Source organism: Lagenorhynchus albirostris, chromosome 13 (genome assembly GCF_949774975.1).
Source record: "Lagenorhynchus albirostris chromosome 13, mLagAlb1.1, whole genome shotgun sequence".
NCBI classification, from domain to species: Eukaryota; Metazoa; Chordata; class Mammalia; order Artiodactyla; family Delphinidae; genus Lagenorhynchus; species Lagenorhynchus albirostris.
Genome location: NC_083107.1, coordinates 30,514,014 through 30,537,700, shown reverse-complemented (window position 1 = coordinate 30,537,700; position 23,687 = coordinate 30,514,014). Strand labels below are relative to the sequence as shown.

Here is a 23,687-nt window from a genome sequence, read left to right as displayed (position 1 = left end):
CAGCTGAATTCATATGCCTCCATACCTCTGGGCTGACGTCAACCCCAAAAGTCTCCTCCTTCCCCCAGCACTACTGAAGGCAGAACTGTTCCTGACCTGGGCGGTCGGGGGGGAGAGGTTGTGTTGCTTTGAATCATTTATCTCAGGAGACCCCGAAAAAAGGATTAGAAACAAAGCTAATATTTCATCTTGAGAAAAACAGGTTCTTTTCCTGGATTTGTTCCCCTATAATTACTAGCAATCCAAGTTCTATAATTCTAATTTGGGAAGAGCCAAGTCCAGTATCAAATGACACTGAACAAAGTGACAACCTCTTTCAGAGGTATTTTAAAACCCCTATCTTTCAATTTTCCAAACCATACTAAAGACAGGCGAAATCGTATAAGTTCCCTTATTCAGAATATTAAGGAAGTTAAGACTGATTGCTGTCACATTCCATTATAAGGCCCTCTCTGGGAATCTTCAGTGAATTATTCATTCTTCTTACTACCTTCAATAGTAACCACTCTTCAGCTTAGGCGAGTGATTTTGCTTTTTGGAAACATCTAAATGTTATTTAGAACCAAGAGTGGTAGGAAAAGATCAAGAAAGAGAGCATACTACTTTCAGATGCTGAAAGCGATACTAATTAGATAATACAACTGATTTCCTTATATTTTATTATCTTTCTTGATAGTATTGAATATTTCTAAGGAGAGAAGTTTCAAAAATAACATAAATGGTGGCAGCATCATTTGAATAAGTATGTTTCCCAAGTAAAACCAGATGCCTTTGAAGGGAACACTCAATTAGGTATCACAACTCTGATACGTCTGCTAAAGAAATCATTAATTATAATCACATTTAGAAGTGTCCATTTAAAGCTTATCTCCTCTGAGGGCTGTGCTTTTAAAAACACTGGGACTCGAATTTGGTGATCTAGTTATCTGAATGCTGTAAAGGGAAAAAAATCCAATTTGTGATGTTTTCTGGTACAGGTACTACTTTTGCACAGTCGGAATAAAAGCAAATCAGAAACATATGCTTACAGTTATTTGTCCATTTTTAAATGGCAGGTCCTCGATTATACAGTTTAAAAAAATTGAAATCTTCTGATACTGTTTTGTTGGAATAGGTAGATACGTGTGTGTAATATTAAAAAAAAGGGAAATCTATGTCCAACACTCTGTGATGATTTATGGGTCTCTTCAGATAACCAAGAGAGAGAGCAACCCGGGTTAGTGAAAGCCCATTGTAATTCTCTAAAATGTAAATACTGCTACAGTAATAGTAAGAGCTACAGAAGATAACTGAAGAACATCAGGATTATATAACTCCTTCATAGTCCTCCTGAAGCATCATAATAAATACTTAGAACCCTAGAATTCTATAACCTTAAAAACCATCTAGTCCAAACCCATCATTGTCAGTAAGGAGCAGCCCTAAGAAGTGAAGCCCCTGCTGAAGCCCCACTAGGCCAGGGACTGGCAAAGGTCAGGACAAGCTCCCAGGTGGCCTGTCCTGCCCGGGTCTCTTCTCCCACCACCTGCTTTAGGTCCCACATCTGTGAAATGAAGTGGATGGACTAGAATAATCTCTAAGGTCCCTCTTGTAGCTCAGTCTACAGTTTCAAAGTTCTATCAATTATTAGCATACTATACTCATCTCAAATAAACCCTTTTAGCTCAAGGATGATGCTATAAACTAAAGAGGTCCCTTTTATCAAGTCACTCACATGTCTTCTTTAGCAGAAAAATAGTTCTCTCCTTTGAAGCCCTACTCCTAAAGAATAAACTCAAGATAATTTCATGTCATTAACCCCTCAGGCTTCCTCCACCCAGTCTCTCTCGTTTCTAGTCTATTCATTTTCATTAACATTCTCCATTAAGCTTTATTGAGCCAAATGACTAGATAATATATCTCAATGTGATTACGGGTAATACATGAAAGGAATAATTTAGAGACACTTACCTAATTTCTAAACTGTACTCTTCGTGGTTTCAATTAAATTGAGAAACTAGATATTTCAATATATTTCTAACATGTATATATGAAAAAAAATCAAACTGGAAAACATAAGCATAAAACATTATTCTTATTTAAAAATAAACATCTCTTTCATTAGTTTATATATTCTTTCTATGTCTGGGAAAAAGAATACCATTTTGACCGTCAGTAATATTCCTGTCCATAAAGGGGCAAACCAAGTCCCATTTTCGCTGCTCTCCAATCATGGAGAGCTCTTCGAGGATATCTTTTTTTTTTTGCGGTACGCGGGCCTCTCACTGTTGTGGCCTCTCCCGTTGCGGAGCACAGGCTCTGGACGCGCAGGCTCAGCGGCCATGGCTCACGGGCCCAGCCGCTCCGCAGCACGTGGGATCTTCCCGGACCGGGGCACGAACCCGTGTCCCCTGCATTGGCAGGCGGACTCTCAACCACTGCGCCACCAGGGAAGCCCGAGGATATCTTTTTTAACCCTCAGCAGGTAGGTTGTGCCTCCCTCAATTTTGGAAATGACCCATTATCCTAACAGAGGCCTGTACTTAGTGTGTCTAGTTTCAGCTGACACGGAAGTACTTAAAGTCAGAAGGAAGACTGAAAGGTTCCGACTTTTCCTCTGATACCTTTCAAAGGCTGTTCTCACATTGCTGGGGTCAAAGCTTGACCTCCAAGGTACAGGGTTTTGCAGGCGGTTGTTGCTGTTCAGCTTTCTTTTTTTCCCCCTTAAAGAGCAAACGTGAAGAAGAAGAAACCAAAGTGCTAGACAGGGAAATGAGCAAATGGACCTGGAATTTTATTGGTACAAATCTGATCAACTAAGAGGTTCCCTTCTGACCATGAAAATGGCACTCAAGGAAGAGAACCAAATGGGGTTCTCTGTGCCTACCTCTTTCAAAAGGGTGATTTTATAAAACTGCTTTGCATGTAAGGAAAAAAATATACTTCGGTGAGTAAGGACATATACAGAGGGTGACCATGAGTCATGTTGTCACATCAGTGCAGGGGCCTTTATTTATTTTATGAACAATATTCTAAGGTTAGTGAGAAACTATGGTTTGTTTTGTTTTTTTAAATCTAGGATGCCAAGGAAAACCAACTGAACATATTTCATTGGCTGCATCCTTCAATTCAAACATCAGAGAGAAAGAAAGGTAAGTAGCCCAAGTCAAACTGTGCCTAGTGTGTCAGCATACTTATTTCTGATTATCTGAAAATAAACAACATGCTTATTCTACAAAGACAGAGGACCTGCTGAAAGCTTATAGCAACACACAAGTCTACTCAAAATGATTCCATATGTTACACTGTAGGATTGCTGCGTAGTTAGTTATACAAGGGAAAGAGATCAAAACCCTGTACAGACACCTGATATCGGACTTGAAACGCCAAGTGGAAACAGAACTATTCAGCGTCTTCATTTATACACAATTTACAATATTTGATTCAAAATAAAAATCACAAGAAAAATACATCTGTTTCTGCTACAATTCCTTCCCCTCCCCCATCCACCCCCCCATGAAAAGTCTTCTAATAAAAGGTATCATATTACCACCACTGTCTGGTTTTGGTCTAATTCTGAGATCCCGGCTTGGGACAGTTAACACGAAAAGGAATGGCAATACTTGGAGTTTATATAATGTACACATTTTATCCAAGGATCTCAAGTACTTGCAGTCATGTCTCCAGATCTGAGAAATCACGGTTCAATGGAAGCCAGAGTGCTGGACGAATGCTGGGCAGGTTGCATGGGGTGTGAAATCCCTTGGCTAAGTCTACGATCAAACAAGGTCAAAGTTGGTTGGCTAGAGCTGGGCTCAATTTCTCTTTCCAAACATACACCATCAGTCAGTTTTACCCTCTCTTAAACCACGCACCCAATCTCCAGGTTACTACCTCGAGTTAAGACCAACTGAAGAAGCCATGTCCTCATGATAATGCAGCAGCATAAAAAGCAAAAACAGAGAAACACATTCATCAGCAACTGGCCAAAGGAGATGGGGTTGGGAGGATTGATTTGGGAGGCCATTCCTAGCAAGAATGAGACAAAGGTGTCAATTCACTAGTTTCAGTTACAGTTAAGCTTTTGGTGGAGTCGATTCCAGCAGAGGTGAAGCTCATGGCATCTAGCATTTGATTTAAGATAATGCTATTGAAGAAGGGTAATGAGAAAACACAGCAAACTAACAGAGAGGAGCTGGCCAAGGAGTATCTGGAGGGCCAAAGTGATTTTCTTTCCTTATCATCTCTATGGGAGAAGGCAAGGGGTAGTAGGAGATTAGGGCTAGAAGCCCCTTATTTGCAGATTAAAAAAAAATCATTTTCTTTTAACTCTGTAATGAAAATGTATATTACGGTATGAAGGTTACAGAACTGCATCTGCTACTGGGTCACGGCTACAGGTCTATGAGCTGATCCACCAGCAGTAAAGACCTGGCTAGGTTGGGAAGACTGGACTCAGAGCTCCCACTGCTGTTTCTAGAGTGCCCACCTGGAAGTGGAGAGATAGGAATTCAGTACAAAACACAGAGGGTTAGGGTTTAGATGTGCAGAACAAGCAAAGGAGAAACAAAACAAACCAAAACACCCTAGAGAAACAACAATTTACATTTTGCAAACTCTTAGATGTTAATTTTTAAACATATAAATTAGCGATCCACCACCTCCCACCAAACGTTCAAGCACTGTGTGCATACCCTACTGTAGGCAGGAGACCTTGCAAAGAGGATGCTATTTCCAAATGAATATCTATTCTGCCTGAGAACTGCTGGCTGTACACTAACTTCCTGATAACATCAACTCATTTCCCTGTAAAGTAAAAATCCGTAACTTCTGATTTGGGGAGGAATTGGTTATTAAGACTACTGTAATAAAAACATGCTTTAAAAATATATAGATGGGGGGTGGGATAGGGAGGGTGGGAGGGAGATGCAAGAGGGAGGGGATATGGGAATATGTGTATAAGTATAGCTGATTCACTTTGTTATACAGCAGAAACTAACACAACACTGTAAAGCAATTATACTCCAATAAAGATGTTAAAAAAAAAACAAAACAGCTTTGGGTTTTTGAGTGTAGAAAATAAATAAATAAATGTAAATAACACCTATATATATATATATATGTATATGTATGTGTGTATATGTGTGTATATATATATATGTGTGTGTGTATATATATATATATATATACATATATATATATGTATATATATATGGTCTTAGGGCAATTCAGTGTTTTACGGCATGGTCAAATGATTTTAAAACAACAAAGAAGAAAAAGCATGCTCCACAAATGTCCAAAAGATGCAAATGATATCAAAGTACCATTGTTAATCTGTTTGGGAAGAATATTTATTACAGATTGTTCTAATCATGATAAGAAATATCCTGTGCGTTGTTTTTTTTTTATATATATATCTTCAGGTTTCCATTGACCGAAGATCACTTTATTTTTAGCTTGACACTTTGTAAAAACCAGCTTTTAGTCAAACTATTACTTTTAGTCAAATATTACTTTTCTTCTCTCTAAATAAACACCATGGTCATGCTTTAAGATACCTATATTAGTACCTTTACCTGTGTCTCCATCTATCTACACTGGTCCAGCCCATAATGATTGTTATTACCCCCAATTTCCTTCATTAAATGTTGATGCTTCCTCCCCCACACACACCTTGTAGATTAGGTACATTACTATTTTGAAGAGAGCTGATGTCAAACTCTTCTCTTTTCCCCATCCTCTCTTTCTTACCTTGTGGGTTTTTGGTTATCAATACAGGAATAGGGTCAAACTCATCTTCTGCCACCTTGTCCGAGCCCTCAGGGACATCAAAACCTGAGATGAGATTACTATCTTCTGCAGCTTAATACAGAATGCAAGTACACAAGCAGAAACAACAGAGGTAGAGATTAGCAAATGAGAGAATACATAATAGGCACACAGTTCCCAACTGTACAATCACTGTTGTTTTTAAAGATGAAAATGCTTATTTTCCTGAGTTGAAATAAAAGTAGTAAAGCTGGAAAACTTGGGGAAATAGAAAAAACTGCTTCAGAGCTGGCCGTGTTAAGACTTCCATAAACGAGAAGGGAGAAGTGTTATAGGAAGAATTCTCCCTGCCTTTATAAGGCCATTAATGTAGTTATTGTGAGATATCTCTTCACCGTCAGTAATTCACAAAGGCACGGGATTTAGTCATTTATCTTCTTTATTGAGCAAACAGAGGCCGGACTAACAATATTCAGAAACACTCAAAAAACAAGGGCAGCGTGGAGATAATCAGTCACCCTTTAAGAAGTAACCAGTGTATACAAGGCAAACAGAATACTTCTGAAAGAACTCACTGCCCTGTGACTGGGAAAAAAGACATTCAAACACTGACGCCCCAGTAATGTTGGGGCAGAAGATCACATGCACTGAGATTTCAAGCTGAAGTTTACTAGAAGTTCTTCTCCATTCTATAAGCAAGTGCTAGCTGAGCACCTATTTTGCAAGTGATGTTTCTCTGTAATTACTCATTGCTGCTGACACACTCCTGTCAGACATAATTGGCTAAATAGGTAACTTCTTTCTACATGCTCTATAAAAACATGGTCATTTTAATGCTATTAAGGGTAAAAACAAAAACTCAGCTATTACCATTGCAAACCAAAGGCTAATTATTTTTTAGTCATCTCAGGGAGGCTTCCTTCCTAAATTTCCCTCAGAAAGGACTTACAAGCGGTTCCTTTAATAGGTATTTGCTCCTTCCAGAAAACCACGTTCACTATCTAGGCCCAGAAAGTTTAGTGAATGCCTGCCTACGGTAAGCCAGGCATAGTGCCTGTCACTTTCACGAACTACTCACTGAATAGCACTCAATTCAAGCTACCTCTGTCCCTCAGAATTTCAAACCAGTATTAACCCAAGACTAAGAAATGGAAACAGTAGATTAGAAAGAGAAACCCAGTAATTAATCATGACTCAAAGGTTAACTAAAATTCAAAACTTTTACGAGTTCAATCTTTGAGACTGACTTTTGAAGAATGATGCTTTTTTCTTTATTGTAGTGATCACTATCAAAAAACTTTAAATCTGATTTAATGAAAGTTTTAAGTTCTAAGGCCAACAAGTATCTAATTATAGTCAGTTAGTGGACAGTCAACTCAACCCTGAGCTGACTGCAAAGGTATGTAGCTCTGTCTTTAATAGAAAGCATGGAATATCTGCATTCCAGGTGACTGCCAGAAAGCAACATCTCCACAGTCTGTTGTCCCAGCCTTATTCAATATTCTTACTGAGAGGAACTTTAACACAGGGGCTAAGGGTACAAACTCAAGTTTTCCACTTAAGGAGGTGGTTAAAAAACTTCACTAGCAAAGACTTTTGTCAAGGAAAATTCTCAGGAGTTGCTCAGTTCTTCTCCTCTAAGGATACATGTGGGCCCAAGAAGAGGAAAGCATTTACCTTTATGGGCAGGAGCAGAGATCGCTATGGGGGCAAATTCTTCCAGAAGGTCAGTAGTAGGGTTAGAAAGCAGAGAGCAATCAATCAGGGAATCTTCCCCGGTGAGAGAATCTGAGTCCAGATTAACAGCATCCCAGGTCAGTGATGGCATTAAATGGCACACACAACAATATCACGAGGTTAGGTCTTAGCCTTTAAGTTACTGCGTTTATTGGGTTGGCCAAAAAGTTCGTTCAGGTTTTCCGTAAGCGCATACAAAAACCCGAACGAACTTTTTGGCCAATCCAATACATTATACCTACCAGCCAAGGCGGGAGAAGGAAAACCAAAAGAAACCCATTAAGCACCCTGTATTTTCATCTAGAGAAACATGTATTTCTAAACTTCTCTTAACAGATATATATAAATATGGAAGAATTTTTTTGCTCAGAGGTTGCTGGTTAAGCAAGTAAATGGTTTGGATGTCAATAAAACTTTGGCAACTCAGTTCTCAGCAAATGCCATTTGGGAAAAAGGACTTTGCAACTGAAGAGTTTCACTTAAACTTTCCCTAAACATTCACTGAAAAAAGTTGCTATAAGATGAGGTATCCAAGCTGACAAGAAGGGGGTGGTCCCTGGCTTATTATTAGCAGAATATGGCATGATTAGGCAGTACTTTTTTAGAACTCAACCCAATCCCCATTCAAAATAGAATGATCTTGTCTCTTATTAGTATTCTTTAAATCTGAATTGCTCCTTGGAACACATGATTTTGCTTTCAGTTAAGGAACAGAAGGAAGATTAAATTCAGAGTTCAAGTATTTCAACACATAAATTGTTTTCTGGGAGAGTTTTCTAGGAGAAAGCAGCCAAGTAAGCACAAGGAAAAAGAACCATATTGTCTTCTGTGTCATTTTTTTTTTTAACCTGGATGAGTTTATTCTCATATTTCCTAGACTTCTAATTGTTTCTGTTCCAAGTGAGCAAAGTGGACACTTTTATCAAGGTAATTATGGACTCAATAAAAATGGAGGTTATCAAATCTGTATTTAAGGAATTGTAGTTAAGGAATGGATCCAGGGAAGATTTCAACTTTGCCTACAATTTAATAGCAAATCACCTAGATGTGATTAAAGCTCTGTGCTGGGAATAGAATGTTAACACACATAACACGAGCCCCCATGGACATCACTGACATTGTTAGATCCAAAAGACTGCTCAGTACCCAGGAGGAGTTAAGGGCATCCTTACAACTCAGCAGAGTTCTTTAATTAAGGAAGTAGAGGGAACCCGCCACCAGTGACAAAAATCTTCAATAAAGACAGACTGAAATCAAAGAAAGCCCAGGTATCGCTCTACAAAGAACATGGCTCCAAAAAGGTACTCTACTCTTTAGTGAGGAAACACGTTGCTCAACATCTAAAGCGGGGGCTGTAATGCAGAGCACCCATTCCAGGAGGAACTAGCCAGGCTGTGAAATAAGCCCAGGACCATCTGCCGCAGGTGGAAAGCCTGACTCAGAGGGCTCCCCGAACTGACCAGTTCCTGCAGCCCCAGAGACTCCTGACTGACCTGTGCGGTTTGAGGTCACAGATTCCGTCTGAGAGGGGAGGCGCTGGGCCGCCGGGGGCTCCAGTCCTGGTATCAGACTCTCAACAGCAACATCAGCTTTTTCTTTTGTAACAGAGCATTAAGAGAGGAGAGGAAAGGGTAAGGGAAAGGTAATCAGAAGGTTCCTTGGATGATTCTGTGAAGGCTTTCTTCTGCATGTCTCTAAAATGCCCACCTCAGGTAAGATGGAAAGCACAGTAAGTTGCTTTCTTTCTGCTGCTTCGAGTGTCTGGGCTTCACTGACAGAGCAGGCACGTGCAAGGTGAACCACGGTGGCTAGTCTCGGTGATTCTCAGTTTTTACAGATAAATGCTGAATGCGAGCTATTCAAGCAGACCTCTTACGTGTCAGAAGACATAGGCTCAAAGGCACCTTAATGTCTTCTGGTAATCGTGCTTTTCTTAAGGGATAAACTTGGGGCCAAACATGCTCTGTGCCTTGCAAAGGCCACTAGTCCACCTCAAATCCCCTGCCGTGCTGTAGCTGGAGGTACTCTTTACCATGTGACATGCCCCAGCTGGAGGAACATCTCTCTGAAGGGTCACAGCATTTCTGAGTTCTAGGACTTTGTGCTCCTGTAGTACAGGGGCCCCGGACATTTTATAGGTCTTGCCTGCCTTGCGGCTGGAGCACAAGAAAATGTCAAAGCAAGCAGATCAAGCCCCTGCCCCGGATTCTACTCATAGGGCCTCGACGTGGGGCAAATGTTTTCTCAGTTACTGACACTTGGCACATACGGAGGCCTTCTAAAGGTGAAGTCCACCTGGAAACCAACTTTTCTCATGAAGCTTCTGTAACGAAATGTGAATTTTCCCACATTCCCCTTAGTTCACAAGAGATTCACTCTAGAAATCTCAGTGTTTCAAGAATAAATAACAGCGCTGTGCTGCTGAAAGGCAGAGATAACACTTCGTTTGGGGCGATAACAAGGGAGATTAAACAGCCCTGGCTTCTGGGTTAGCACAAGGCATCACTCCAACACCAGGAGGCTTCGTGGCATTTCCACTCCTCAGCAGGGCTATACTCAGTAGGGATCTGTTAACCAGTTAGTTGCCATTTTTGAAACAGACACACATATCATGCATGACTGAAGAAACAGAGATGATGACTTTACCAATTACAGCATCAGAAGTGCTACCAAAAGGATCTGTCATAGGCAAGAGGTCAGGGAGCAGAAGAGAAGTGTCAGGAGATTTGAGTCCCTCGATTAGTTTTTCTAGGTTGGGCAGAGAAGTAAAGAGAAAGCAAAAATGCAATGAGATATTCAAGTAAGCCGATCATTTACCATTTTCTATACAAACACATTTTAGGGGTCAAAATTTGACATAGATTCAGCATAAAAACAAATACTGCTAGTATCTTGTTACAAATAGGCTCTCCAAGTTTAAAAATGATTATTTCCCCAAATGAAGTAGTCACTTTGTAAGGCATTCAAGATGCTGCCCTAAGTTTGTTCTTAAATTTGTGGTATAATTTATACTGAATAAAAGCCACCAATTTTAAGTGTACAATTTGATGTATTTTGACAAATGTACACATAAGGCACCACGGAAATAATGAGGTAGAACATTTCCATCACCCCAAAAAGGACCCTTGTGCCCCTCTCTAGTCAATGCCTTCCTCTTACCCCTAGACGCTGGCAGCAACTCATCTGCTTTCTGTCCTTATAGCTTTGCTTTTTCTACCATTTCCTACATAGTATGTAGTCTTTTCTGATGTCCTTCATTTAGCATAACGTTCCTGAGATTCCTCCATGTTGTGGCATACATCAGTAGTTTGTTTTATTGCTGAGTAGTGTTTCACTGTATGAATGGACCACATTTTGTTGACTCATTCATCAGCTGATGGATATTTGGTTATTTCCAGCTTTTAGCTATTAAAAATAAAGCTTCCATAAACATATGCATATAAGTCTTTGTGTATTCATATCTCTTCCTGGGCTTAGTTTTGAATCTCTCTCTCTCTTTTTTTTTTTTGTCTTGCATTTAGAAATGGTTTATGACTCACCAAGAGAAGCAATGAAACCACACCTAAGTTAACTTTAACAATCATTTATTGTCTGCCAACCGAGAGCTTGTGACACCCCTGGTATACTCTTATTATTAAACTGTCAAATTTCACAAAATTCACCCAAGCCTGCAGATGGATTACTTTTGATGTCTTTTGGCTAAAAAAAAACAAAAGGACATGAGAAGCCACCAGATTTGTCACACCTGATAACTTAATGTGTGATAACATGGACACATTAAGGACCCTTCCAAGACAACTCTTTAGCCCGACCCATCAACAGCTCTACCTGTAACCTATTAAAAGTAGAGCATTAGAATAAAGTTTCTCAAGTAATTAAACAAAAAAGCAGAGCATTAACTTGACACAAAGTAATGAATCATAGACTCTTACAGAAAGAAGGGAATTAAGAGCTCATACTTCCTTTTACTTACAAAGAGACTGAGACCACATACATTCTATAATTTGCCCAGTTAAAGGCCTGTCAACAATGTTTTTTCTATCACAAAAATAAACTGCCTTTAAGATAAAGCTAGAATTAAAATGTCTGAGAAAAAGAAATGCAAAGTTCAAGTATGTGTGTATAACATTTTAATGAATCTGTATTCTTCTAGGCTATCAGGAATCAAGATAAGCAAAGATGAAATAGATATTCACTGAGGGACAGAAACCAAATTTTAGGTGGTCTGTAATCTAGGTGATCTATAACTACACAGATGAAACAAAATAATGGATTTTAGCGTCTTGGCAAGATAATTTGCTTTGGTACAGTTAACATACTGCAGAAAAAGCCATTTTTATACGTGAAACCAATTTACCATCTTTGAAATGTATAATATGTGGCTATCTTTGAATTAAATACCAATATGCTACATATCTCATTTATACCTAATTTTTATTGAAGGAAGGAAGGAAGGAAGGAAGGAAGGAAGGAAGGAAGCAGCCTCTCATCAGCAGGGAAAAAAAAACAGGGTTCTAACCAAGTATACAAGTGTAATAACATCAGCACTAATCTTGAACTGTACATGACATGATAAGAAAAGATGTTTAAAATATCTTGGACAATTTTCAGCATACTGGCAAAAGTAAGATGGTTTTCCCCAAAAGTCTGATTTTTCATTATTCTGAACACTAGCTTTTGTTTTATTCCCCCCACCCCGAAAGGTTCTCTCACTTAAAAAAAAAAAAAAAAAAAGTAATGATCTTCTATCACTTTTAGCACTCAGATATTTGCAATCTTGTGAAGCAATGGATAAAAAGTAAAGGCCCCAACATTACTTGTTTTTCATACAGCAGTTTGTCTTGGCCTCTCCAGTGACTGGGTGTAACCCTGGGGCAGTTCCTGAAACAGATCTCCTTATCTGTAAAATACAGGCACCTCCCCCTAACCTTTTTGTATTAGTCACTCAAACATCATCTCTAAGCCTTTCTCCACCCTCCCTGCCACATTAGGAACTTTCTGGAACACTGTGCTTTCGCTTCTCTGGCAGCCCTGAAGGCAGGGAAGGTTTCTTCTTAATTTCTGTGTCCCCAGTTCCTGGTTCCTTCTCGTCCTCTGTCAAATCTCTGCCTTTTGGCTTCACTGGGGAGGTGGGGAGAACAGCGGATCAATGGTAAAAAAGCAGGTCCTTCAACAAGAATCTGATTTTTAAAATTAGCCATTAGCAAAAAGCATGAGGGTAAAAGGGTACGTGTGTGCATGCGTGCGTACCTGTGTTGTATCATAAGATGGAATGGGGTGGGGTTGGGGTAAACTGCCACACTCTTTTCTGACCAAACCTTGAAGTAACAGGCTGTTCACACAGATAATCTGGATGGTCAGTGCTGCTTAGGAATATTCAAATCTTAGAACTGTGGGAGGGAGGAGCAGGGGTCAGAGTAACATCAGGCAGAAAAACAGGAGTGAGTCCAGGGCCGCTGCATAAGTCACGTCGGCAGCCTGTGCAAAAATGGTTTCTTTCACTCCACAGGCTCTTGCGGCTGTCGGTTACTCAGTACTGACTCCCAGGTGCTATTATAACAATGGTTGTCACTTGCATTTGTAGAGTTCAATGTCAAACATTTTCATTCACTATTCACAAAAAAACCTGGGTTTGGGAATACTGATACAGTTGAGAGTGGACATCAGAAAACGTGAGAATGCGTGACTTGCCCAAAGTCACAGGTGGGACATGGTAGAGCCTGGACTTGACTTCAACGTTTCCTCCACAGGGTGTGCTTAGCTCCATAACCAGAGGAGAAAGTGTTTTCACACAGACATGGTCCCATGCACAATGGTCAAGTTATAAAAGATATGTTAACACTGGAAGGAACTTTAGATCTTATCCAATTAGCCTTCTCATTTGCAGATGAGGAAACAGCTCCAGAGAGGTGAAGTAACTTGCCTAAGATCTTACAGCAAGTAAGCCACAGAGCTAGCTAGGACTAGGACCCAGAGCTTTATGTATAGAGATTCAATCTCCTGGTTTAACTAAGGCTTTGATTGCTTTAAAGTGTACAGACTCTTAGAAGATAAATTTTAAGCTATTACTGGTCATTTTTGGTCACTGTAAATGAAGAACATGAGGACAGATTGTAATGGGAGGGAAAGATTGTAATGGAAGGTACAGGAGGCTGACAGTCTCTAAATCACAGCCTGGAGGCCTCCCAGGTGCATCAAGGTCTGGCTTTGATATCCTTCCTTTTATGAATTCTGGCCTCTCTCTCACATTTTTATAAAAACTCTCTGAGGCCATGTATCATGATGCCGGGGTGGGAAAGAGCAGAGAAGAGGCGGTGAATTTAGGAAACTATGCAGGAAGTGTTCTTTACAATCCAAAACCTTGATCAAGTTCTACACGTATGACGAGACTTGTTGCTACATAATGAACAAAGACTTTTAAAATTTTACTTGAATCATGGGAAATGGCTTCTCTGGATGCGAAAACAAAACATATCTTCTAGGACAGTTCATACCTGAAATGTACAAAGACACACACTAATTCTCAATTATACAGAGTGACAGACGAACGAAAACCAGAAATAATTCATAAATTGTATTTTGCAATGATTTAATCCTCCTGAGAAACATTTAATCTTTTATTGTGATGCTATACATTTTCATTTGGGGTCTGCAAAATCCTCCCAAATGAATAAGCAACATGAAAGAGTCAAAGGGCCTGAGTTTAAGTTAGTTAAGTTACCTAACTTTTCTAAGCATCAGTTTCTCACCTGTAAACAGAGGATAGGAACTACTTTAAAGGGCTTTTAGGATTAAATGGGCATAGTTATCAGAATTAGTGTGTGTACATGTGCATATAAATTGAAGTACTTAGGCCATAAAAGAGGATTAACATCTCCTTTAAGTAAGAGGACTAGATAGGTCAGCCGGCCACAGATGCTTGAGACTAGGTAGTGAAGGCAGGTGAAGTTCTAGATTTTACTCAAATGCCTTGGTATGAGAACAGAATAAGCAAAATTCCTTGAATAAAGTGAAGTGGGAGGTGGAGGCAGCATGGTCTAGTAGAGGAAGAAAAGGTACTGAAAGCCAGGGGACCTGGGTTCTGCACTAAGTCTATGTGGCACTTTGGGCAAATCACTGTTTCTCTCTGGATCTAAGTTTTCTTATTGATAAAATGAAGATAAATGTAAAGGTGCTGTCCACCTCTAAAAGTTCAATCATCCAGTGTGAGGAGAAAAACAGGAAGTACGAACTGGCGGCTTAGAAGATGGACTGCTTAGCGATGACACTGGAACTCTGAACTGGTACTGATGGCAGGGAAGAACACCTGGAGGGCTCCTCAGTGACATGGGCAGGAGCTAAAATGCGTGGCCTCAAGGTGACAGGTTTTGGGAAATGCAGAGAGCTGTTCAACGTGCAAACTCAGCCCAGACATGAGTGGCCAGGAGAACAGGGTGACGAGGTGGGGGAATATCGAAGCTTGCTCCTCATTTGAAAAAAGAACAAACTGCAATTGTTTTCTACCTTAGTGTAAAAATAATACATGTTTATTGTATAAAATCTGGGAAATACAGACAAGCTAAAGGATAAAAGTAGGAAGAGCTTCAAGATGGCGGAAGAGTAAGACGCGGAGATCACCTTCCTCCCCCCAGATACATCAGAAATACATCTACACCAGAAATACATCTACACATGGAACAGCTCCTACACAACACCCACTGAACGCTGGCGAAAGACCTCAGACCTCCCAAAAGGAAAGAAACCCCCCAGGTACCTGGGTAGGGCAAAAGAAAAAAGAATAAACAGAGATAAAAGGATAGGGACGGGACCTGAACCAGTGGGAGGGAGCTGTGAAGGAGGAAAAGTTTCCACACACTAGAAGCCCCTTCGCGGGCGGCGACTGCGGGTGGCGGAGGGGGGAAGCTTCGGAGCCGCGGAGGAGAGCACAGCAACAGGGGTGCGGAGGGCAAAGCGGAGAGATTCCCGAACACATGATCAGTGCTGACCAGCACTCAGCAGCCCGAGAGGCTTGTCTGCTCACCCGCTGGGGCGGGTGGGGGCTGGGAGCTGAGGCTCGGGCTTCAGTCGGAGCGCAGGGAGAGGAATGGGGTTGGCGGTGTGAACACAGCCTGCAGGGGGTTAGTGCGCCATGGCTGGCCGAGAGGGAGTCTGGGAAAAAGTCTAGAGCTGCCGAAGAGGCAAGAGACTTCTTCTTGCCTCTGAGTTTCCTGGTGCGCGAGGAGAGGGGATTAAGACCGCTGCTTAAAGGAGCTCCAGAGACGGGCGCGAGCCACGGCTAAAAGCGTGGACCCCAGAGACGGGCATGGGACGCTAAGGCCGCTGCTGCCGCCACCAAGAAGCCTGTGTGCAAGCACAGGTCACTATCCACACCCCGCTTCCGGGGAGCCTGTGCAGCCCGCCACTGCCAGGGTCCCGGGATCCAGGGACAACTTCCCCGGCAGAACACACGGCGTGCCGCAGGCTGGTGCAACGTCACGCTGGCCTCTGCCGCCGCAGGCCCGCCGCGCATCCGTACCCCTCCCTCCCCCCGGCCTGAGTGAGCCAGAGCCCCCGAATCAGCTGCTTCCTTAACCCCGTCCTATCTGAGCGAAGAACAGACGCCCTCAGGCGACCTACACGCAGAGGCGGGTCCAAATCCAAAGCTGAACCCCAGGAACTGTGCGAACAAAGAAGAGAAAGGGAAATCTCTCCCAGCAGCCTCAGGAGCAGCGGATTAAATCTCTACAGTTAACTTGATGTACTCTGCATCTGTGGAATACCTGAATAGACAACGAATCATCCCAAATTGAGGAGGTAGACTTTGGGAGCAAAGATATATACATTTTTTTCCCTTTTTCTCTTTTCGGGAGTGTCTATGTGTATGCTTCTGTGTGTGATTTTGTCTATATAGCTTTGCTTTTACCATTTGTCCTAGGGTTCTGTCTGTCCGATTTTTTTTTTTACTGTTTAAAATTTTTTTGCTTAATAAGTATTTTTTATTTTAATAATATTATTTTATTTTATTTTACCTCTTTCTTTCTTTCTCTCTCTCTCTCTCTCTCTCTCTCTCTCTCTCTCTCTCTTTCTTTCTATTTTTTTCTCCCTTTCTGAGCCATGTGGATGAGAGGCTCTTGGTGCTGCAGCCAGGAGTCAGTCCTGTGCCACTGAGGTGGGAGAACCAAGTTCAGGACACTGGTCCACAAGAGACCTCCCAGCTTCATGTAATATCAAATGGCAAAAATCTCCCAGAGATCTACATCTCAACGCCAAGACCCAGCTCCACTCACCGACCAGCAAGTTACAGCGCTGGACACCCTATGCCAAACGACTAGCAAGACAGGAACGTAACCCCATCCATTAGCAGAGAGGCTGCCTAAAATCATAATAAGCCCACAGACACCCCAAAACACACCACCAGACGTGGACCTGCCCACCAGAAAGACAAGATCCAGCCTCATCCACCAGAACACAGGCACTAGTCCCCTCCACCAGGAAGCCTACACAACCCACTGATCCAACCTTAGCCACTGGGGACAGTCACCAATAACAACAGGAACTACGAACCTGCAGCCTGTGAAAAGGAGACCCCAAACACAGTAAGTTAAGCAAAATGAAAAGACAGAGAAACACACAGCAGGTGAAGGAGTAAGGCAAAAACGCACCAGACCTAACAAATGAAGAGGAAATAGGCAGTTTTCCTGAAAAAGAATTCAGAATAATGATAATAAAGATGATCCAAAATCTTGGAAATAGAAGAGAGAAAATAAAAGAAACGTTTAACAAGGACCTAGAAGAACTAAAGAGCAAACAAACAGTGATGAAGAACACAATAAATGAAATTAAAAATTCTCTAGAAGGGATCAATAGCAGAATAACTGAGGCAGAAGAACGGATAAGTGACCTGGAAGATAAAATAGTGGAAACAGGGCTTCCCTGGTGGCACAGTGGTTGAGAGTCTGCCTGCTGATGCAAGGGATGCGGGTTCGTGCCCTGGTCTGGGAAGATCCCACATGCAGTGGAGTGGCTGGGCCCGTGAGCCATGGCCGTTGAGCCTGCGCGTCCGGAGCCTGTGCTCCGCAACGGGAGAGGCCACAACAGTGAGAGGCCCGCGTACCGCAAAACAAACAAACAAAAAATAGTGGAAATAACTACTGCAGAGCAGAATAAAGAAAAAAGAATGAAGAGAATTGAGGACAGTCTCACAGACCTCTGGAACAACATTAAACGCAACAACCTTCGAATTATAGGGGTCCCAGAAGAAGAAGAGAAAAAGAAAGGGACTGAGAAAATATTTGAAGAGATTATAGTTGAAAACTTCCCTAATATGGGAAAGGAAATAGTTAATCAAGTCCAGGAAGCACAGAGAGTCCCATACAAGATAAATCCAAGGAGAAAGACACCAAGACACATATTAATCAAACTATCAAAAATTAAATACAAAGAACAAATATTAAAAGCAGCAAGGGAAAAACAACAAATAACACACAATGGAATCCCCATAAGGTTAACAGCTGATATTTCAGCAGAAACTCTGCAAGCCAGAAGGGAGTGGCAGGACATATTTAAAGTGATGAAGGAGAAACACCTACAGCCAAGATTACTCTACCCAGCAAGGATCTCATTCAGATTTGATGGAGAAATTAAAACCTTTACAGACAAGCAAAAGCTAAGAGAATTCAGCACCACCAAACCAGCTTTACAACAACTGCTAAAGGAACTTCTCTAGGCAAGAAACACAAGAAAAGGAAAAGACCTACAATAACAAACCCAAAACAATTAAGAAAATGAAAATAGGAACAAACATATCGATAATTACCTTAAATGTAAATGGATTAAATGCTCCCACCAAATGACATACACTGGCTGAATGGATACAAAAACAAGACCTATATATATGCTGTCTACAAGAGACCCACGTCAGACCTAGGGACACATACACACTGAAAGTGAGGGGATGGAAAAAGATATTCCATGCAAATGGAAATCAAAAGAAAGCTGGATAGCAATTCTCATATCAGACAAAATAGACTTTAAAATAAAGACTATTACAAGAGACAAAGAAGGACACTACACAATGATCAAGGGATCAATCCAAGAAGATATAACAATTGTAAATATTTATGCACCCAACATAGGAGCACCTCAATACATAAGGCAAATACTAACAGCCATAAAAGGGGAAATTGACAGTAACACATTCATAGTAGGGGACTTTAACACCCCACATTCACCAATGGACAGAAAGATCATCCAAAATGAAAATAAATAAGGAAACACAAGCTTTAAATGATACATTAAACAAGATGGACTTAATTGATACTTATAGGAAATTCAATCCAAAAACAACCGAATATACATTCTTCTCAAGTGCTCATGGAACATTCTCCAGGATAGATCATATCTTGGGTCACAAATCAAGCCTTGGTAAATTTAAGAAAAATGAACTCATATCAGGTATCTTTTCCGACCACAATGCTATGAGACTAGATATCAATTACAGGAAAAAATCTGTAAAAAATACAACACATGGAAGCTAAACAATACACCACTTAATAACCAAGAGATAACTTAAGAAATCAAAGAGGAAATCAAAATATACCTAGAGGGCTTCCCTGGTGGCGCAGTGGTTGAGAGTCTGCCTGCTGATGCAGGGGACATGGGTTCGTGCCCCAGTCCGGGTAGATCCCGTATGCCGCGGAGCGGCTGGGCCCGTGAGCCATGGCCGCTGGGCCTGCACGTCCGGAGCCTGTGCTCCTCAACGGGAGAGGCCACAACAGTGAGAGGCCCGTGGACCGCAAAAAAAAAAAAAAAAAAAAAAAAAAAGAACCTAGAAACAAATAACAATGAAAACACGACGACCCAAAACTTATCGGATGCAGCAAAAGCAGTGCTAAGAGGGAAGTTTATAGCAATACAATCCTACCTTAAGAAACAAGAAACATCTCAAATAAACCACCTCCTAACCTTACACCTAAAGCAATTAGAGAAAGAAGAACAAAAAAACCCCAAAGTTAGCAGAAGGAAAGAAATCATAAAGATCAGATCCGAAATAAATGAAAAAGAAATGAAGGAAATGATAGCAAAGATCAATAAAACTAAAAGCTGGTCATTTGAGAAGATAAACAAAATTGATAAACCATTAGCCAGACTCATCAAGAAAAAAAGGGAGAAGACTCAAATCAATAGAATTAGAAATGAAAAAGGAGTAGTAACAACTGACACTGAAGAAATACAAAAGATCATGAGAGATTACTACAAGCAACTGTATGCCAATAAAATGGACAACCTGGAAGAAATGGACAAATTCTTAGAAATGTACAACCTTCTGAGACTGAACCAGGAAGAAACAGAAAATATGAACAAACCAATCACAAGCACTGAAACTGAAACTGTGATTAAAAATCTTCCAACAAACAAAAGCCCAGGACAAGATGGCTTCAGAGGCGAATTCTATCGAACATTAGGGAAGAGCTAACACCTATCCTTCTCAAACTCTTCCAAAATATAGCAGAGGGAGGAACACTCCCAAATTCATGCTATGAAACCACCATCACCCTGATACCAAAACCAGACAAAGATGTCACAAAGAAAGAATACTACAGGCCAATATCACTGATGAACATAGATGCAAAAATCCTCAACAAAATACTAGCAAACAGAATCCAAGAGCACATTAAAAGGATCATACACCATGATCAAGTGGGGTTCATCCCAGGAATGCAAGGATTCTTCAATATACGCAAATCAATCAATGTGATACACCATATTAACAAATTGAAGGAGAAAAACCATATGATCGTCTCAATAGATGCAGAGAAAGCTTTCGACAAAATTCAACACCCATTTATGATAAAAACCCTCCAGAACGTAGGCACAGACAGAAACTCCCTCAACATAATAAAGGCCATATATGACAAACCCACAGCCAACATCGTCCTCAATGGTGAAAAACTGAAACCATTTCCACTAAGATCAGGAAGAAGACAAGGTTGCCCACTCTCACCACTATTATTCCACATCGTTTTGGAAGTTTTAGCCACAGCAATCAGATAAGAAAAAGAAATAAAAGGAATCCAAATCAGAAAAGAAGAAGTAAAGCTGTCACTGCTTGCAGATGACAGGATACTATACATAGAGAATCCTAAAGATGCTACCAGAAAACTACTACAGCTAATCAATGAATTAGGTAAAGTAGCAAGATACAAAATTAATGCACAGAAATCTCTGGCATTCCTATACACTAATGATGAAAAATCTGAAAGTGAAATTAGGAAAACACTCCCATTTACCACTGCAACAAAAAGAATAAAATATCTAGGGATATACCTACCTAAGGAGAGAAAAGACCTGTATGCAGAAAATTAGAAGACACAGATGAAAGAAATTAAAGATGATACAAATAGATGGAGAGGTAGACCATGTTCTTGGATTGGAAGAATCAACATTGTGAAAATGACTCTACTACCCAAAGCAATCTACAGATTCAATGCAATCCCTATCAAACTACAAGTGGCATTTTTCACAGAACTAGAACAAAAAATTTCACAGTTTATATGGAAACACAAAAGACCCCAAATAGCTAAAGCAATCTTGAGAAGGAAAAATGGAGCTGGAGGAAGCAGGCTCCCTGAATTCAGACTATACTACAAAGCTACAGTAATCAAGACAATATGGTCCTGGCACAAAAACAGAAACATAGATCAATGGAACAGGATAGAAAGCCCAGAGATAAACCCACGCACATATGGTCACCTTATCTTTGATAAAGGAGGCAGGAATGTACAGTGGAGAAAGGACAGCCTCTTCAATAAGTGGTACTGGGAAAACTGGACAGCTACATGTAAAAGTATGAAATTAGAACACTCCCTAACACCATACACAAAAGTAAACTCAAAATGGATTAAAGACCTAAATTTAAGGCCAGACACTATCAAAATCTTAGAGGAAAACATAGGCAGAACACTCTACGACATAAATCACAGCAAGATCCTTTTTGACCCACCTCGTAGAGAAATGGAAATAAAAACAAAAATAAACAAATGGGACCTAATGAAACTTCAAAGCTTTTGCACAGCAAACGAAACCATAAAGAAGATGAAAAGACAACCCTCAGAATGGGAGAAAATATTTGCAAATGAAGCAACTGACAAAGGATTAATCTCCAAAATTTACAAGCAGCTCATGCAGCTCAATATCAAAAAAACAATCAACCCAATCCAAAAATGGGCAGAAGACCTAAATAGACATTTCTCCAAAGAAGATATACAGTCTGCCAATAAACACATGAAAGAATCTCAACATCATTAATCATTAGAGAAATGCAAAGCAAAATGAGGTATCATCTCACACCGGTCAGAATGGCCATCATCAAAAATCTACTAACAATAAATGCTGGAGTGGGTGTGGAGAAAAGGGAACCCTCTTGCACTGCTGGTGGGAATGTGAATTGGTACAGCCACTATGGAGAACAGTATGGAGGTTCCTTAAAAAACTAAAAATAGAACTACCATACGACCCAGCAATCCCACTACTGGGCATATACCCTGAGAAAAGCATAATTCAAAAAGAGTCATGTACCAAAATATTCACTGCAGCTCTATTTACAATAGCCAGGACATGGAAGCAACCTAAGTGTCCATCAACAGATGAATGGATAAAGAAGATGTGGGCACTATATACAATGGAATATTACTCAGCCATAAAAAGAAACGAAATTGAGTTATTTGTAGTGAGGTGGATGGACCTAGAGTCTGTCATACAGAGTGAAGTAAGTCAGAAAGAGAGAAACAAATACCGTATGCTAATACATATATATGGAATCTAAAAAAAAAAAAAAAGAAAGAAAAAAAAAGGTCAGAAGAACCTAGGGGCAAGATGCGAATAAAGATGCTGACCTACTAGAGAATGGACTTGAGGATACGAGGAGGGGGAAGGGTAAGCTGGGACAAAGTGAGAGAGTGGCATGGACACATATACACTACCAAACGTAAAATAGGTAGCTAGTGGGAAGCAGCCGCATAGCACAGGGAGATCAGCTCGGTGCTTTGTGACCACCTAGAGCGGTGGGATAGGGAGGGTGGGAGGGAGGGAGATGCAAGAGATATGGGGACATATGTATATGTATAACTGATTCACTCTGTTATAAAGCAGAAACTAACACACCATTGTAAATCAATTATACTGCAATAAAGATGTTAAAAAATTTTACTCCAATAAAGATGTTAAAAAGTAAAAAAAGGATAAAAATAAAACTACCCATAATTTCCCTTGTAGAGACAGTCACTATTGAGTTTTTAACAAATGCTCTTCCAACCTTTTCCTATAAACTCTGAACGTTCAATAAATATTTAAGCACACTCATGTGCTCTTCAGACAATGTATTAGAAAAGAATTGCTAAGTCAATAAGGAAGTAAAATCTTAAAGGCCACGCTGTCCTCCCTGAAAGCTGTACTAACTGCTACTCCCACTAGCAGGATCTCAGTGTGTCCATTTTCTGATACCTTCACCAAGCCTGAGGTGGTAGCTTTTTTTCATCTTTACCAATCTGACAGCAGAAGCTGCAGCACCTCACTGCTTTATAATTGGTACTTCTTGGATTCATCATGATGGTGAACCCTTAGAAAAATATTATTTCCTGATAATTCATCTTTTGTCCTTTGTGAATTGTCTGCTCCTATTTTTCTGTTGGTGTGATTTTCTTATCACATTCCCAGTACTATAATCAGTTCTTTCTCAAGTCTCTAGGGTTCCCAAATAAAACTGAGTCAGGTTAAGAGCTTGGAAAAGCGCTGAAATCATGGTTAAAAGACTGAGAAGGTGGACCCCTGAAGAAAAATGGATGCAGAATTAGTTAGCCTGGACCGTGGAAACCGAGAGTGCTTTTAAAGGAGAGGATTGTTAGTACTTTGAAATGAAGGGGGGAATGAAAGGGTCTTCTCTTCTGAGCACCTCCCCTCTCCTTAAACATAAGTCAAATGGCGTGAGGGATTAGGGGAAGAGAGGAGGGGGCAGCTGCTAGAGCTGGAGACAGGGATTAATCCATTTCAGATTCTCATACCGCTCCTCTCAAGACTTAGTAACTGAAAATATAAATCACAGAAAAGGGTACAAATCCTTCATAAACCAGTCTAAGGCCAGACAGTCAGAACCACTTCTTGGCAGGAGACCAGGATATACTGCAAGTTGTGAGCTTTTTCTCTTTTAAAATATCAAAGATGAGGGT

At 40.6% G+C, this 23,687-nt stretch overlaps 1 protein-coding gene across 1 annotated transcript in view; it reads right to left on the bottom strand.

Moving 5' to 3' along the window:
• Nucleotides 1-23,687, bottom strand: part of AAK1 (AP2 associated kinase 1) — a 174,109-nt gene that overhangs the window by 12,187 nt on the left and 138,235 nt on the right. Inside the window, exons 18-21 of the mRNA XM_060170090.1 lie at nt 10,132-10,233; nt 8,979-9,080; nt 7,426-7,536; nt 5,731-5,841 (exon numbers count right to left, since the gene is read on the bottom strand). Coding sequence (XP_060026073.1) covers nt 5,731-5,841; nt 7,426-7,536; nt 8,979-9,080; nt 10,132-10,233 — 426 coding nt within the window. The remainder of the gene's footprint in view (nt 1-5,730; nt 5,842-7,425; nt 7,537-8,978; nt 9,081-10,131; nt 10,234-23,687) is intronic.